Genomic DNA, 18,390 nt, shown 5'->3' on the forward strand with positions numbered 1-18,390 from the left:
AAAAAAAAAAAAAAAAAAAACACATTATAGTAAAATTAATACCTTCTCCGCTTCGCATCGAAGCTAAAATCGAACAACGTGTTAACATTAAATTTCTTGTTAAATTAAAAAAAACTGCCGCGGAATCATTTTGTATGTTATGTGAAGTTTATGGTGAAAAATGTTTATCAAGAGCACGCGTTTTTGAATGGCACAAACGGTTTTGCAATGGAAGAGAGGACGTGGAAGACGATGATCATTCTGGACGTCTTACCACATGTTCAAAAAACGAAAACGTTGAAAAAATCGACAAAATTATTCGGCATGATCGTCGATTAAGTGTTGAAGCTGTAGCAGAGATGGTAAATATTGACACTTTATCTTCTACATTTAAACTGCTGCCGTAGTTAAAAAAACACTATTTTTTGTTAAAATTTTCAACTTAAAAATGCTATAACTTGTTGAAAAATGTATATATCAGCACAAATTTTTTTTTTCTAAATACATTATAAGTACATCTTTCATTTGACATACTTTTTATTAAAATTGGACAATTTCCCCTTATATAGGGGGCGTCCAAAACTTGAAATATTGTAAAAAACATAGATCTTTTTCAACTTAATTTTTGAATATGTTCCGGAAATACTGCGTCCTTTAAACAAATATCAAATTAAAGCTTATTTTATGTACTATAAAATGAAAAAAAAAAATTTGTCCCGACAACCTATCTTCTATGCGCAAATGGCTACCATATTAAAAATATGCTATTTTAACAAATTTTTTTTTTTAATTAAACACTATCTACAGATTTGCATCGAAGCGTTTTTTATGATAGTGATTTTAATCACTGTCAGATATCATCTATACTGGACCCAACTATGCCACGATCCCACTGTGCCGCCACCCCACTGTGCTGGGTTTTTATATCTAACATTTTTCGGCAGTATAGTCGAATTCGCACTAATAACAAGGTTACTAACGCATAAGAAAATTAACCGATTTCATCAGTGTTTATAGTACTTTTAGATAAGTGTTTCCTAATCATCTTTCAATAATAGTTTTATAGATAACGTTAATAGTTTAGGTTATATTTAGAAAGTCTCGTTATTTTATTGTCACACCTCGTATTTTAGATGCGCAAGTAGAAATGTACTCATCATCAGAGTCTGTCGTTGCTAAAGATGATTTTAACAAGCCTGGACCGTCTAAAATGTACGTTAAACAACCAACTAGAGGAAGTATTGATTTTATTATGCCAAAACATGCAGCTGCACTCGATAAATGCAAAATTAGTGATAGAGATACAGTTCATATATTAATTTCAACAGCAGAGGCATTAGGTGAGGACGTTGAAAAATTAATTATAAATAGATTTTCAATTCGAAACTCACGCATACGTTTCTGTAAAGAACGCGCTGAAAAAATCCGTAATAATTATTTGGTAACTATTAAAAATTCCGTTGTTATTCATTGAGATGGTAAACTTTTACCTTCATTAACAGGACAAAAAAGTGTTGATCGACTTCCCATTATTACTTTATGTAATGGTGAGAGTCAATTACTAGGAGTTCCAGCAATTGATACGGGAACAGGGGTTGATCAGCCTGATGCTGTTTTTCATTTATTTATTGATTGGTGTATTACAGAAAATGCACAGGCTTTTTGCTGTGATACTACGGCTTCAAATATGGGTAAATTGAAAGGTACTTGCGTGTTATTAGAAAATTACTTAGAACTTAATATTTTGTACTTACCATGTCGACACCACATCTACGAGTTAATATTAAAATGTGTTTTTGAAGTTAAATTATATCTAACATCTGGTCCTGATGTACCAATATTTAAACGGTTTCAACAAAATTGGAGGAATATAGATACTAACAAATTTGAGCCAGGTATAATGAGCGACATTGTAAAAAAATATTAAATGATGTATTTACTATCTTCGCAAATAACTATTTGCTTATTAAACAACCCAGAGAAGATTACAGAGTTTTTAGAACTAACAATTATTTTTCTTAGTGGAGTTTCCTTTAGAGTTCCGGGAGCTATCCATCATTCTAGATGGATGGCAAAAGCTTTTTATTGCTTAAAAATATTTATATTGCAAAACCAATTTAATTTAACCCAAAAAGAAGAAATGTCAATAGCTAGCATTTATATATTTATTATTAGATTATACGTAAGAGCTTGATTTAGTGCACCACTTGCTTCTAATGCACCATACCAAGATTTAAATTTTTTAAAAGATTTGGTAAATTATCAGTCTATAGATAAAAATATATCAGAAGTTACAGTTAAAAAAATGTGTGGTCATTTATAGTATCTATCGCCAGAGAATACGGTATTATCACTTTTTGATACTAATGTTCCATTTGATACAAAGAGCAAAATTATAGCTGCTCTAAAAATGTATACAGATGATGATGTACCAAAAAAATATTTATTGAATACAAAAGAAGCTACTAGAATATTAAATAAAAATCTTGAAGATTTTATTTGTGGAAAATCAATGCAATTTTTCAAACGTTTTAGTATAGATACTAGTTTTCTCACCATTGACCCATCATTATGGAGCACTGACGAAAATTTCAAAATATCAATAGACCTTATTAATAGCATTAATGTAGTAAATGAAATAACTGAAAGGAGTGTTAAACTAATGGAGGAGTTTAATACGAAAATAACAAACGATGAAAAACAAAAACAATATTTGCTTCAAGTAGTAAATGATTACCGCAGTAAATATCTAGATTTCAAAAAGAGTACTCTTTAAATAATTAGTTGAATGATTAATTTTTAGTTGTTATGTTTGATGTGTTTTTGTAAATTTTTAAAAAATTTTCTTCTTATTATAAAATTAACACTGAATTCACTTTATTTTGTGAGTTTTTAACAACAAAATTATATATATTGAATTTTTTATACATAAATAATAAGTAAAACAAAAAATTGTTCAGAATATAATTTGTGTAAAATATTATTTAAACAACTTTTGTTTTTACAATTTTGTTGTTAATCCATTATTTCACGCGCTGAACTAAAAAAACAATGAAAAATGTACAGTTATCCAAAATTTTAGAGTTTTCAAACTTTAGGCCTTATGTGGCACGGTTTAATCTTTTCTGATTTACCTAAAACATTGCGTAACTCATTTTTATAAGTGTTGAAACTAATTGAGATTGTATAATTTTTAAATTTTACTACATTAATTTTAAGAACCACCCTAATACATCTACATGCACATATATACATTTAAGTTTAGCTAATCATTATATGTTAAGTTAGTGTCCGTGTCATTTGAAATATTTTAATCAGAAGTATCTGAGGAACTGTTTCCAGTTAAGCTATTGTATGAATTTATGAAATTGTTATATCAGGAGTTATCTAAAAGTTTATGTGTCAAATAGTTCATTAATGCAATATTAATTTTTGTAAAAAGATTTCTTCCTTCATGTGACTCATTACACAATGATGAATGTGCGTCTTGTAGAGACAGCTCCCGTTCATCATTAAGGAGTCTATGGAATTGCATTATTGCTAGTATAGTAATTTTTTGCGTTGAATAAGTTTTTAGGATTAATTGATAGTTACCACTATTGAAAGTATCAAACGCTTAGACATTTATTATATTGAAAAGAGGGTTAAGATATTCTATGGAAGTTTCTAGTGCTTTACTTCAGTTCCATACAATAACTACAGGCCAAGAATTATTTAAGTTAGTTATGTAAGCCTTGACTGTTGGTTGATTTAATGTGGTATATTTAGTGTTCATATTTCTTTTTAATTGCTGAATTATGTGGTGAGGTCTCAGTATATTTTCTCGAATTTTTTTTATACATAAGTGTAATCTGTCATGTTTAAGTGAATTTATTTGTAATGTTAAAAGCTGTGGCTTACCTTTCAATTTGTAAATATTACATGGCCCTTGGAATATATTAGTTATTACTCTCCAATGAGCAATTTTCCAAGTTCGTGTAAGTCGATCATGGTTAGGTCAATTAAAAAAATATTCGTATGATAAAGAGGTAGCCATTATGGATTGGGGGTGAAAATTTAGTTAAAATAGAGATGAATAAGAGTAAGAAGGCATGAAACAAGGAGAAGAAGAGAACTGTTTGGTATATTTATGTATAACTAGAAAAAACGATTAAAATTATCTAATTATAATAAAGCTTTACCTGTATCATATTGTCAAGTATCTCTCTAGAGCTAGTGTTCGCTTCGATGGTGTCTATTAGACTAAAGATTCAGAATATAATGTAAAATTGGGCAGTTAGTGTATTTTTTTTATAGCTCCCCTTTTGTATATATTAAGGCTTTGTATATATCGGGAAGGATTTTTTTTTATTATTTGTATTGTTGAATATTGTTGAATGAGATCTTAGATTATTTATTTATTCCATTGTTGAATTCTTGTGTTAAAGTTACTGAAAACCTGATGAGTGTATAGGCCCATTTAATAAACAAGTTGTTATCTTTACATTGTGTTTTGAGTTGTGAATTTTTCCTAAATGCGTATTAGAGTGTTAGATGTAATGTAAATTTTTTTTGTTTATTAATAACATCAGATATTTCAGTAATTGCTACCAACGTGTTTTATCTAAAGAGAATATTTCTAATATTAAGTAAACATTTCCGTCATTAAAGGAGTCTTACATTTGAGATTTAAGGTAAGTTTCTTTAGTAATTGAAGAGTAAAGTATTTTGCTTCAGTGCAGTCCCAAAATATAATTGCTTGTGTAGTTTTTGGAATATAGATATATTTCAGTATAGAAGATTATTTTTTCCTTTGATGATTTACATTTATATTGTTTTGTAATTGTTTAATAGTGGCATCTTTCGATGAATCATTTTTTTGGATAGTTTCTATGTTTTTCTGTTTTAAGAAATCTAATCTTAGTCTTTGAATGGTATCTATTTGAATGGTTACTATTACGGGTTTCCCTTCAAATTTCGATGGGACTGCTACCATTAAAGATTCTTTATACATACATATCTTATAGTTGTAACCCACCCCTCGACATTTTTTTTTTTAAAAAGTCTTAAAATTGTCTAGGTTTTTTTTTAGAGGCTAATAATTAAAAATAACGTTAGCACAGTGAGGTATCGGCACAGTANAATAAAAAATAACGGTAGCACAGTGAGGTATCGGCACAGTATGAAAGTGGCATAGTAGGTATATTTAACAGTGATTAAAATCACTATCATAAGAAACACTTCGATGCAAATCTGTAGATAATGTTTAATTTTAAGAAATTGATAGATTATTTCAAAAGCAACAATAACTCTTATTCCCTTAATTTTATCCCGATTAGTTATTTGATTTATTATTATAATATATGAATAAATAATTATAATAATAATTAAATTTAATATGAAATTAATATTCAATAATTTAATATTGTAATTAAATATTGAGATATTATAAAAATAATAAAGTATTTATATATGGCTTCACTTATACGTGTATAAAAGTTTAAAGGGCTTGATGTGAAAGTTTATAGTAAAAAAAATTAAAAATGTTGCCATAACTTTTTTAGCTTAATTCCAAGTTTGAAATTGACATCAATAAATTGAAAATTTTATGAGAATTAAAAAAATGATATTTTTAAGATTAATATGAAGTCAAGAAATTTTATAATTACTATTTTTAGTAAATTTATCATAAAAGCTTAATGTTTTTTTGCATTTTTTAATGCGGTAGTCATTTTCACCATGAAGACAAATCCAGAGGTCAATTTTTTTTTTCAATTAAAGTATATTACATAAGCATTAATTTAAGATATATATATAAAAGTGTCAGTATTTCTGGAACGCTTTCAAAAATTAAATTGAAAATGTCCTAGTTTCAATACGCATGTTTAAAGTTTTGACCACCCTTGTATAAAGGGGTATGATCCGATTTAAAAAAAAAGTGTGTCAGATGAAAGAGGTATATAAAAATTGTTTATAAAAAAATAATAATATTGATCCATACATTTTTCTGAAAGTTATAGCAATATAAATTTAATATTATAAAATATAAAATCGAGAATTTTTTCACGGAAATCGTACGTTTTTCTTTAACTTTGATGTCCGTTTTCACTATGAACACAAGTCCAGAGGTCAATTTTTTTTTTAAATTAAAGCATATTACATAAGCTTTAATTTAAGGTATATATAAAAGTGTCAGTATTTCCGAAATATTTTCAAAAGTAAACTTGAAAAAGTTGCCATTTTGAAACCTTTCCAGTGGTCTGGTAAAGGGTCACAAATATATATCAAATGATAGATAAATACTTAAGGTATCTATAAAAAAAATTTTATTGATTCGGTAATTTTTAAAAAATTTATGGCAGTTTTAAATAAAAAAAAATTGAAAAAAGTCGAAAATTAGCGATTTTTCTATTTGTAATTTTTTGGGGGATTTCCCTCATTTACCGTAACCAAGATAATTTTCTTCTATTTTTGAGGGTAATGTCGTCGACTAGATACAATTTGGGAACTTTTGACGTATTGTTCATCAAAATCGGTCCAGCAAGAGCTGAGATTGAGCGTTCACAGACACAAAATAAATAAATAAATGACACATCATAGTAAAATTAATATCTTCTCAGCTTCGCATCGAAGCTAAAAATTCTAATATGATAATTTTTTATATTAAGTGATATAGGTGTGTGTTGTTAGGAGACCTAGACTGGCTTTGTGAAATGTTGGGTAGGTCAAAAAATTTCCCCATCATAATAATAGTGAAATGACGCTTCTGTTTTATAACTTTCTTATAATTTTGAGTAGTGCAAGTGGAGAATTCATGAAAACTTTTGAAAATGTTAACATTTTTTAGTTTGGATTGTGATTACTAGAATTCAATCAGTTAATAAAAGTCGATCCTCGCCATACTAACGGTCATTATTTCTCCATATACATGTCACCACTATTAAAATTTTGGGGCTAAAATTTTAACATTAAAAAAAAAATAATTGTTTAACTACATTTTGTGTAGTATTATACTCAAGTCTAATAAAAATAAATAATGTTATCATGCGGCAACACTGNTAGGCCAACCATATACATGTCACCACTATTAAAATTTTGGGGCTAAAATTTTAACATTAAAAGAAAAATAATTGTTTAACTACATTTTGTGTAGTATTATACTCAAGTCTAATAAAAATAAATAATGTTATCATGCGGCAACACTGGTCAACTATTGTTTGATTTGAGATAACACTCGTCTAGTTGAGACGTAGCAAATAGATATTAGCTACGATACGATTACATCCGTATCGTACTGTGACAACCGTAACCTTCGAACAACAACTTGTGGAGCGTGAATGTGTCGGCTCCCAAACAAATTAACTTTATTTTTAATTTTGTGTAACTTTAATATACATTGCATGAATCTCCTTCTGTAAATTAATTATTTTATTTTTCTGTCTTTTTCGTTGTAGTATTATATAAGTGTAAAATATTTTTAAATTTTAATAATGAAAACATTTTTTTTTAAATTGTGTGCAATTACTTTTCTGGTAATAGCAACTAATGCCAAATCTATTCGTGAAATTGGTTTACATGAAGATTTTCTTGATGATAAGTATTATAGCCTTTCTGAAATTGAAGATTTATTTAATAGAATAGAAAAACAGTATCCAGAAATTGCGAGAGTGCATGAAATAGGCACTTCAGTTTTAGGTAACAAAATCTTAGTATTAGAAATCACTTCCAATGTTGGTCGACAAAGAACACTTTTAAAACCAATGTTCAAATATATTGCAAATATGCATGGTGATGAAACTGTTGGTTTGCAATTACTATTATATTTAGCTCAATATTTGACTTCTTCCTATGGAAGAGATGATGATCATCGTGTTACAAGGCTTGTTGATAGAACTGATATATTCTTGATGCCTACACTTAATCCTGATGGTTATTCACTGTCAAACGTAAGTTATATTTTTATAAAAAATATTATATTTTATTAAAGTTTTATGTGGAATAGGGTATTCTATAAATTTTAGATAAAATAAAACTTGTATAATGTTTAGTCAATATAAATATTGTATTATATTTAAGTAATTAATGTATTTAATAAATGACAAGCTTAACATTTAAAAAATCACATTTTTAGTCAATGAAACAGGAGTTTACATCAGGAGATTTTAAATGTATAAAATTTACCAACTTTTTATTTGATTTTCACAGTAAAATATTCTGTTGTAGTTATATCATTGAAAAATATTAATTTCTTCAAATTTTTCTTTAATTGAAATTATTTAACACAATTTCTTTATAATATAAAGAAATTGTGTTTTATGAGAAAAGTCTTAATTTTTATTGAAACATTTGTCCTTGTGTATTAGTTTTATTTAAAGTATTTATGTTTTCACAACTACCTAAAATATTAAGATTTCACTTTTTTTAATATGAAACTATATTGCATTTGATTTGTAGCTCATAGATAAGTTTTTTAAATATTACTTTGGATATTTATGTATTCATTTAATACAATTTAAGATTAGTATTAGATATAAGTTGTTGTCATTTAAATTCTTTCGCCACAGGAAGGAGACTGCTATTCTCAGAAAAATTATACTGGAAGAAATAATGCACAAGGTATAGATTTAAATAGGAACTTTCCTCAATTAGATCATAAATACTTTGATATGCAACAACCAGAAACCAAAGCTGTAATTAATTGGATTCTTCACAATCCATTTGTGCTATCAGCAAATTTTCATGGTGGTGCTGTAGTTGCCAGTTATCCATACGACAAATACTATAAGTAAGTGTTATTTGATATATTTTACAAAACATAAAATACACAGTTTAGAAAATTGTCATAATTTTTAAGAGGCCATATTCTATAAGTTCCCCAAAAATTTTTTTTTTTAGTATGATTATTTTTTTAGTAAATTATGAATAATAATTTATTTATTACTAGTGTATTGAAAACATTAAATGATTTTGTTTTTATATTAATACGTAGGTGTGTTTTTTATTATTAGTATGAATAAAAACATTTAAAATTTGTTTAATATTTACCAATTACTCAATTTTCAAAATTATTTTGGAGGAATAATAGAATATTCCATTTTTGTATAAATAAACTTACACCAACTTTCAAATTATAGATATTTAGAAAAAAAATTTTAATTTTGAATTATATAGTCTAATCCAGATTTAGGGGGTTTTGGTATTTAGGACTGTAATTCTTTTAAGTCATAGAATAAAATAAAACTTAAAATAGTGCCTATGATGTAGGACATCCAGGTCTTATAATATTTCAATCCAGATTTATATATGTTTTTTCAATAGAAATGATGATATGTACAATAAATGGAACTGATAATTTAAATGAAAATCCTAATGAATTGAAACAAATTGCATTAGTAAATAATTATTAACTTTAAAAACCAGATAGATTTCGTGTTACGAAAATCAAGAACAGATAGATCACAAAAATATTAGATTTTTTCCTATGAAGTACTCTATTACTACTATTAGTTAAAGCCTGACAACAGCGTTTTATATTTTTATTAATAATTTGATCATTTTTTTATTTTAAAATTCCGTATAAAAAGTTGTTTTGTTAGTTGACTTTGAATTTGTATCAAGTATTCAAAAATTTTTTTTTCTATGGTTTAAAAGTTTGAAAAGTTCTTCTATTCATCAAAATTTCAAGTATTTATAAAATCAGTCAAATTCTGAGTGGGTGTGATTAAAATTTTTTTTAAAGGAAAAAATGTTTAGATATATGAACAAACTATTTTAAACTAATATTTAGTAGTGTGTATGAAAGCTCTACGTGAGCTTAAATAATGACTGGTCCATAATCAAGCTATAATAGTTCGGGAATACTAAGTTTTATAATTTTGGAATCTATTGCGGTTTAGCATGTTAAAATTTATCTGGCTTAGTTAATTGTTGTTCAGACGCATATTAGCTTTTAATCCGAGTCTTCTACATTTTATACCTACTTGGTTTTAGCCCAGACGATTTTTTTTAAGCCCATCCTGTCCTTAATTATAAAATAAATGTTATATCCATTCAGGTCCAAGTATGAACTCAAACTGAACAAGCCAGGCTCATGCAGAGTTCTGGTCTGTATACCTTTCATTAATTATTTATTTCATATAATTAAGTATGTATGCTAATACCTAAAGTTTTTAAGCGTTTACTTAAATTCATTATGTTATGAATTTAGTTTTACAATTTCTGAATTCCTCCAAATTAATTTTTTTTTTCAAGATACAATAATTAATAGTTCATAGTTAATTTTCCATTATTTATATAGTAATGGTGCTAGTCTCGCTAATTCTAAAAAAAAAACATAAGAATTCAACACAAAAATTTATTTTGATTAAGAATTTAAAATGTCCAATAGCTACAGCCTAATGAAATTTATACCACCCAAAAAATTTTTATTAAAAAGATTTAGAAAAAAAAAGTTTTTCAAAAATAATATTCATTATGAAATATAAAAAATATATCTTTAGTCTCTTTTTCTAACTTTTTCATTATGTCCAATAGAATAGTTAATAATAATAATAAATTAATAATTAAAATAATTAATAATAATAAAATAATTTTTTGAATGATATCTAGTTAAATATGGGATACTGTTAGTAAATATGTAATATACATAACTTCATTAGTACTGAAAACTTGTACTTATTTAAAGAGCTTATTAATTTAAGTAAAACCAATACTATTTTCATTATTTTTCCATTTAAATTATAAATTGAATACGAATTTTTAAAGAAATTTATATGGAAAGCTTTAATTTTTATTCCTATTTTATAATTTATTATAAAACTGTTTATTATGAAATATTTTTATTTATTATAGATAATATTTAATTACATTAATTATGCAGTTATGGACAATCTAATTTGAATATAGAAATATTAAATTTGAATTTTCATAATTTGTAGACAATTTATAATTTTTTATAATATTATTTTAATTTGTCTTTCGATGTTTACTCAATATAAGAGTAATTATTTCTTGTGGTCATTTAAATTTTAATATTTCAGTTTTCTTTAACGTTGTTTTTCCATGTATGGATTTTCTTAATTGATGGGTAAAATTATATATTATTATCATACTTATAGCATAATAATAATTCATTGAATTTTTATTAAATTTTGTTGGCCGAAATCTATATAAACTAAAACTAAACAGTATAATATGTAAAAGTTATCATCTTTAATAGTTCAAATAATTTGGATACTATAGAATTTGATCTCTGCGCCAAATTAATTAATATTAAACCAAATTGATTTATTTTCATAATAAGTGATTAAAAATAAATATTTAGTTTGTGATTTGGTAGTTATAATTACGTTAACGGTTACTATTTAAACAAATCGTAAATATCCATTTGTCATAATATGTTTACTCTCAATAGTCATTTTAAAATATGGTTCTTATTTGACTTCACATTATAAAGTATAAATAATGTATAACTCCAATATATCAATTGTTAACAATTTAAAAAACCACTACGGAGGTTTTTAAAATTTTTATCAAAATTTAACTGATGCACAAAGTTTTGTATAATTTCAATTTAAATTATTTCCTATCATTAAAATGTTTGAATATTTCAAGGTATCATTTTTCAGTAACATTCACGTACATAAACATATTTTTTCTATTTATTTTAATTACTTAATATTTCTAAGAAATTTTCTAACGAGTATCTATTAAGTACATATTAATACATCTTGTAACTTTGAGGTGCCTACTTTTATGTGAAAATAACGTGTAGTCGTATGTTTCAGAGGTGTGTGCAATTGTTTATATAATTTATAAACGGTTGCACATTTTAAAGAAATCATGCTATTTCATAAAGTTAAACGAGATATTATAGACGTTATTATTTCTTTAGTAATGGTATACATTTGTACATGAGTGGAGGTTTAATTTTAGTTTAAAGTGCTCTTTTTGGCCTCAAATTAATTCTAACATAATATGTTAAAAGTGTTAATGATGAAATATTTATTTTCCGATTAAACGTATTTTACCCAAAAATTTACTTCCACTACTTTCACTTTAATTCCACACACATATTATAATATAAAATATAGTTGTGTGTTAAAATAGTTAAGTAATTTTTACCTTAAGAAGCATTAATTTTAAACGAATTACTCCTATTAAATCCTTAAATACTCCACTAAAAAACAGATTTTACATTTTTCACGTTTGTGCTAAACTAAAATTATCTACGTATACTATTTTTATCTAAGCAAAAATTTGTTATCAAATATTGAATATGTAATTATGGATATCGGACTACTGAGTGACGACAAATGTAACGAAATTGGTAATAATTTGTGACATAAACGTGACCAAACTTGTTTCTAAACGAAAACATTCTTTAAAGTTTTTAGATAGAAAAAATGTGTTATCAAATATATATATATATATATATATTATGTAACTATGAATATCATATTATATGTGTTCTTTATCTTCTTTTTCCTCGCCTTAATCCCTACCATTTGGGGTCGGCCACCCTTAACCTTAATTTCCACTTAATACGATCTCCCACATCATCTACGCTCTCATTAGCCGTCCTCATATCACATTCAATTACATACCCCATCTCTTTTTTGGTTTTCCTCTACCTCTTCTTTATTCAACATTCATTTCTATAACTGTTTTTACAGCTTCCGATTCCTCTCTCTCATAACATGACCAAACCATCTGACTCTATTTTCTCTCATCTACGATTGACGCTACACCTATACTCCCTCTTATATGTTTGTTCTTTATCCTATCTTCTCTAGTCACTCCACTCATCCATTAAATTTAAATTACTCTCTTAAATAATCTATAAGTATTACTTAATACCTATTAATTAATAAGGATGAATTTTTTTACAATAGTTTTGGTTACAAAACTTTGCAAACGTCCATTTGAATGCACTAAATAATACATACTGTATGACACACCCATCATTGGAGTTTATTTTTTATTTATCGTGTACGTTAATCGACTAAAAATATAATGTGAAATTAATCGTTAATTAAAATACTTAATCATCTTAAATATTCTTTATTTTAATCATGAGATAATTATTTTTAATAGAAATTAATTAGTTCGTTTAATGACGTTCATTAAAATAAAACTTAACCCAGGGAATATATATGTTTCTTTTTGAGTCCTTTAGTTGCAAAAGAACGCTTGTCCAAAAAATTAAATTTATACTATTTTAAAGGGAAATAGGAGCATATTTTTTTTGTAAATTGTAGACTATAAAATACTATTAACTTCTAAAAATAAAAAAAAACCAGCACAGGGGGGTCGCGGCACAGTGGTGACGTGGCATAGTTGGATCAAGTATAATGATATCTGATAGTGATTAAAATCACTATCAAAAATAAACGCTTCGATGCAAATCTTTAGATAGTGTTTAATTTTAAAAAAATTGGTGTTTTATTCCAAAAGCTACTTGATCTGCTGGTTCCTTATTAATATCTCGATTAAGATAAAGTATGTCGAATGAAAAAGGGTTTATTAAAAAATATTATTTCTCATAAAAAAATTGTGTGGATCCATAAACTTTTCAATAAGTTATAGCATTATAAAGTTAAATGTAATATAAATAATAATAATATTAATAAAAAAATTATTAAATTACAAAGTAACATGATTAAATTTTGTAGTTGAAACCTATCATATCAAACTTCATTCGTCAATAAATACTTTGAAAACATTAGAAATTAATGATTTTAATTGTCTTTATGGAGACGATGGAATAACTAACTGTTTAATTGATAAATTAAAATTTTTTTTCAATTTTTGAGGGTAATATCTTCAACCTAGATACGAATTGTAGTCATTTGAAGTATCGTTGAAAAAAGTAGGTCAAGTTAGAGCAGGAAATAAATGATAGTCACAAAAAAATATCTTCTCAGCTTTGCATCGAAGCTAAAACTTAAAATATAGTAAAATAATTTTAATACGGATAAGAAATTTCTCCTTACAAGGGGCGACTAAAATTATGGGATACTTGATCTTTATTGAAGTTATTGAATCTAAATGAGATAAAAATCAAACGAGTTAAAAATTTATACTAACTTAAAAAGAATTAAGAAAAAATGCAAAAAATTCATTGCCAAACGCGGGTTGGAACCTCGTACCCCAAGCGTGTAATAGAAAAAGTATTACCAACTCGGCAACCGTATGTTGTTACCGTCGAATGAAAAAATTGGCTTTTTAAGCTAGTACAAATTTCAAAGTTATTTTTCTCGATTTAAAAGAAGCAAACAAATTTAAATAAGTTTAACTTTCTATGATATATTAATTTTAATTTATATAATATTTATGAAAATCTATACTCCCCTTGTCAGGTATTTAAAAATAAAATGAAATACACAACCCAGAATTTTAACACAAAAATAGCAAATTTTTGAATACGGTAGTCATTTTTACCATGAAGACTAACCCAGAGGTCAAATTTTTTTTTTCACATTAAAGTATATTACATAAGCTTTAATTTAAGATATATATAAAAGTGTCAGTATTTCCGGAATACTTTCAAAAATTAAATTGAAAATATCTTAGTAACAATACGCATGTTTAAAGTTTTGACCCCCCTTGTATAAAGGGATATGATCCGATTTACAAAAAAAGCGTGCCAGATGAAAGGGGTATATAAATATTTATTATAAAAAAATAATAATATTGATCCATACATTTTTCCAAAAGTTATATAAAATATAAATTAAATAATATAACATATAAAATCGAGATTTTTTTCACGGAAATCGTACGTTTTTCTTTAACTTTGATGTCCGTTTTCACCACGAAGACAAGTCCAGAGGTCAAATTTTTTTTTTTCAAATTAAAGTATATTACATTAGCTTTAATTTAAGGTATATATAAAATTGTCAGTCTTTCCGGAACATTTTCAAAAGTTAAGTTGAAAAAGTTAATTTTTTGTAAAAAAGTTACCATTTTGAAACCCCATCCTTTGGGCTGTTAAAGGGTCAAATGTTCACAAAAATATATAAAATGATAGGTAATTATCTAAGGTATCTATAAAAAAAAAAATTATATTGATTCGGTCATTTTTAAAAAAGTTATGGCAATTTTAAGTAAAAAAAATTGAAAAAATATCGAAAATTAGCGATTTTTAAATTTGTAATTTTTTTGGAGGTTTCCCCCATTTACGGGGAACGAGGGAATTTTTTTCAATTTTTGAGGGTAATGTCTTCGACTAGATACGATTTGTGATCTTTTGACATATTGTTCATCAAAATCGGTCCAGCGAGAGCTGAGATTGAGCGTTCACAGACACAAAAAAAAAGAAAAAAAAAAACACATCATAGTAAAATTAATACCTTCTCAGCTTCGCATCGAAGCTAAAAGAATTAAAAATTTTTTAATTTATCGAGTTTATAAATAGTAATATATTGGGATCAAAGAACTTTTTCCAATTTTTGAAAGTAATATCTTCAACTATATACGATTTATAATGTATATCGTCTAAAAAAATCGATCCAGTGAGAAGTAAGAAAAAGTACACAAAAATAATAATAAACAAACCATGGAAAATGAATACCTTCTCAGTTTCGCATTAAATCTAAAATAGTGCAAACGATTAGGATTAAATTAATTTTAAATACTACATAAAAATAGTAAAACTATAGCAGTAATGACATTAACATATGAATAATTTAAACAATTTATTTTGGAAATATGATGTTTAAATACGACTAAATATTGATTTATTATAGAATATAATTAGACTAAGAAAAAAAAATTAATAACTGTAGTAGAATAACACACAATTTATTTAAAATAAGTAGGGCGAATTTGACAGTTTTTCCTAGTTCATTTAATTACTTTTGGGTCAACTTTCATAAAAATAACTAAATTAGCAAGCAATTGTTTTCATTTAATAATACAATGGTAATTAAGAATACAGCCAATATTACGTTATGTCTCGCTATAGAAAACCAGGTAAAAGTTAACGGTTAAATTTTTGACTTATTATAGCCATAGTAGTCAACAATTTTTAAATGTAAAATTTATCAAATGTTATAAGGGTTTCAAATCGAAATTATTCAACAGTTAGATCCTTTTTATAAAAAAACATTTTTAAAACGTGTGCATTTAAATCAGTGCCAAATACTTAAGAATAAAATAAAACCCAAACTACGCTAAGACGAATTTATGACAAAGAAAAAATATAAAAATCCGAGACAATAGTTAAGTCCAAATTGTAGATATTTACCATTAGGATAACAAAAATATATCATTATATTATTTTGACAATAATATTCAAATAATACTTTGCATTTTATATGATAATTCTTTAATGTTTGGATCATATTTAAAAACATCATTTTTTAAAAATTAAAATGGTCACAATATTAATATTTCTTTAAACTTTTTAATACTATAATAATAGTAATAAATTTAAATTTTGAATCCTAATGAAATATTAATTGAATACTAAAAATACCATAAATTTTGTTTACCATTTATTCAAAAAAATTTAATTGAAATTCATTTAATTATGTCAGATTGTATCCATTTCCAGTAACTACCAAATATATTACCAATGCATAATTAATATATTAATGTACACACATTATACAAGTTTTAATTGATTAAATATGTCTTACGCAATATTTTTGAAAGTATAAAGTATATATTAATTTTTTAGCTTCGATGCGAAGCTGAGAAGGTATTGGTTTTACTATGATGTGTTTTTTTTTTTTTTTTTTTTTTTTTTTATTTTTTTTTTTGTGTCTGTGAACGCTCAATCTCAGCTCTCGCTGGACCGATTTTGATGAACAATATGTCAAAAGATCACAAATCGTATCTAGTCGAAGACATTACCCTCAAAAATTGAAAAAAATTCCCTCGTTCCCCGTAAACGGGGGAAATCCCCCAAAAAATTACAAATTTAAAAATCGCTAATTTTCGATATTTTTTCAATTTTTTTTACTTAAAATTGCCATAACTTTTTTAAAAATGACCGAATCAATATAATTTTTTTTTTTATAGATACCTTAGATAATTACCTATCATTTTATATATTTTTGTGAACATTTGACCCTTTAACAGCCCAAAGGATGGGGTTTCAAAATGGTAACTTTTTTACAAAAAATTAACTTTTTCAACTTAACTTTTGAAAATGTTCCGGAAAGACTGACAATTTTATATATACCTTAAATTAAAGCTAATGTAATATACTTTAATTTGAAAAAAAAAAATTTGACCTCTGGACTTGTCTTCATGGTGAAAATGACTACCGTATGCAAAAATATGCTATTTTTGTGAAAAAATTCTTGATATTATATTTTACATTTTTTAACATTATGTTGCTATAACTTTTTAAAAAATGCATGAATCAACTTTATTCTTTAATGATAAATACTTTATATATACTTCTTTCATTCGACATACTTTTTTTTAAAATCGGACCATTTCCCTTTATACAGGGGGGGTGCAAACCTCACAGAGGGGGATTTAAAATGAAAACTTTTTCAACTTAACTTTTGAAAGTGTTCCGGAAGGTCTGACACTTTTATATATATCTTAAATTAAAGCTTATGTAATTTACTTTAATTTGAAAAAAAAAAATTTGACCTCTGGACTTGTCTTCGTGGTGAAAACGGATATTAAAGTTAAAGAAAAACGTACGATTTCCGTGAAAAAATTCTCGATTTTATATTTTATAATATTAAATTTATATTGCTATAACCTTTGGAAAAATGTATGGATCAATGTTATTATTTTTTTATAATAAATATTTATATACTCCTTTCATCTGGCACGCTTTTTTTGTAAATCGGATCATATCCCTTTATACAAGGGGGGTCAAAACTTTAAACATGCGTATTGTTACTAAGATATTTTCAATTTAATTTTTGAAAGTATTCCGGAAATACTGACACTTTTATATATATCTTAAATTAAAGCTTATGTAATATACTTTAATTTGAAAAAAAAAAATTTGACCTCTGGACTTGTCTTCGTGGTGAAAACGGACATCAAAGTTAAAGAAAAACGTACGATTTCCGTGAAAAAAATCTCGATTTTATATGTTATATTATTTAATTTATATTTTATATAACTTTTGGAAAAATGTATGGATCTATATTATTATTTTTTTATAATAAATATTGATATACCCCTTTCATCTGGCACGCTTTTTTTGTAAATCGGATCATACCCCTTTAACAAGGGGGGTCAAAACTTTAAACATGCGTATTGTTACTACGATATTTTCAATTTAATTTTTGAAAGTATTCCGGAAATACTGACACTTTTATATATATCTTAAATTAAAGCTTATGTAATATACTTTAATGTGAAAAAAAAAATTTGACCTCTGGGTTAGTCTTCATGGTAAAAATGACTACCGTATTCAAAAATTTGCTATTTTTGTGTTAAAATTCTGGGTTG

At 25.8% G+C, this 18,390-nt stretch overlaps 2 protein-coding genes across 2 annotated transcripts in view; both read left to right on the forward strand.

The window, feature by feature from the left end:
- The first annotated feature begins 156 nt into the window (after positions 1-156).
- Positions 157-2,773, forward strand: LOC126894353 (uncharacterized). The gene is made up of 2 exons (XM_050665302.1): positions 157-1,319; positions 1,482-2,773. The coding sequence occupies exons 1-2, from the start codon at positions 1,127-1,129 to the stop codon at positions 1,904-1,906; spliced, it is 618 nt and encodes a 205-aa protein (XP_050521259.1). The 5' UTR covers positions 157-1,126; the 3' UTR covers positions 1,907-2,773.
- A 4,448-nt stretch (positions 2,774-7,221) lies between these two features.
- The window catches only part of LOC126894344 (carboxypeptidase D), a 32,735-nt gene continuing 21,566 nt past the window's right edge, over positions 7,222-18,390 (forward strand). The window contains exons 1-2 of the mRNA XM_050665282.1: positions 7,222-7,904; positions 8,523-8,743. Of these exons, the coding sequence (XP_050521239.1) occupies positions 7,449-7,904; positions 8,523-8,743 (677 nt within the window). The 5' untranslated portion in view covers positions 7,222-7,448. The remainder of the gene's footprint in view (positions 7,905-8,522; positions 8,744-18,390) is intronic.

The sequence above is a fragment of the Daktulosphaira vitifoliae genome, unplaced genomic scaffold (genome assembly GCF_025091365.1).
Source record: "Daktulosphaira vitifoliae isolate Bord-2020 unplaced genomic scaffold, ASM2509136v1 Scaffold_1, whole genome shotgun sequence".
Taxonomy (NCBI): domain Eukaryota; kingdom Metazoa; phylum Arthropoda; class Insecta; order Hemiptera; family Phylloxeridae; genus Daktulosphaira; species Daktulosphaira vitifoliae.

Coding starts and splice junctions, on each gene's coding strand:
- LOC126894353 (XM_050665302.1), top strand. CDS start 1,127: ATGTACTCATCATCAGAGTCTGTCGTTGCTAAAGATGATTTTAACAAG. Junction 1,320..1,481: donor TTCAACAGCAGAGGCATTAG/GTGAGGACGTTG, acceptor CTTCATTAACAG/GACAAAAAAGTGTTGATCGA.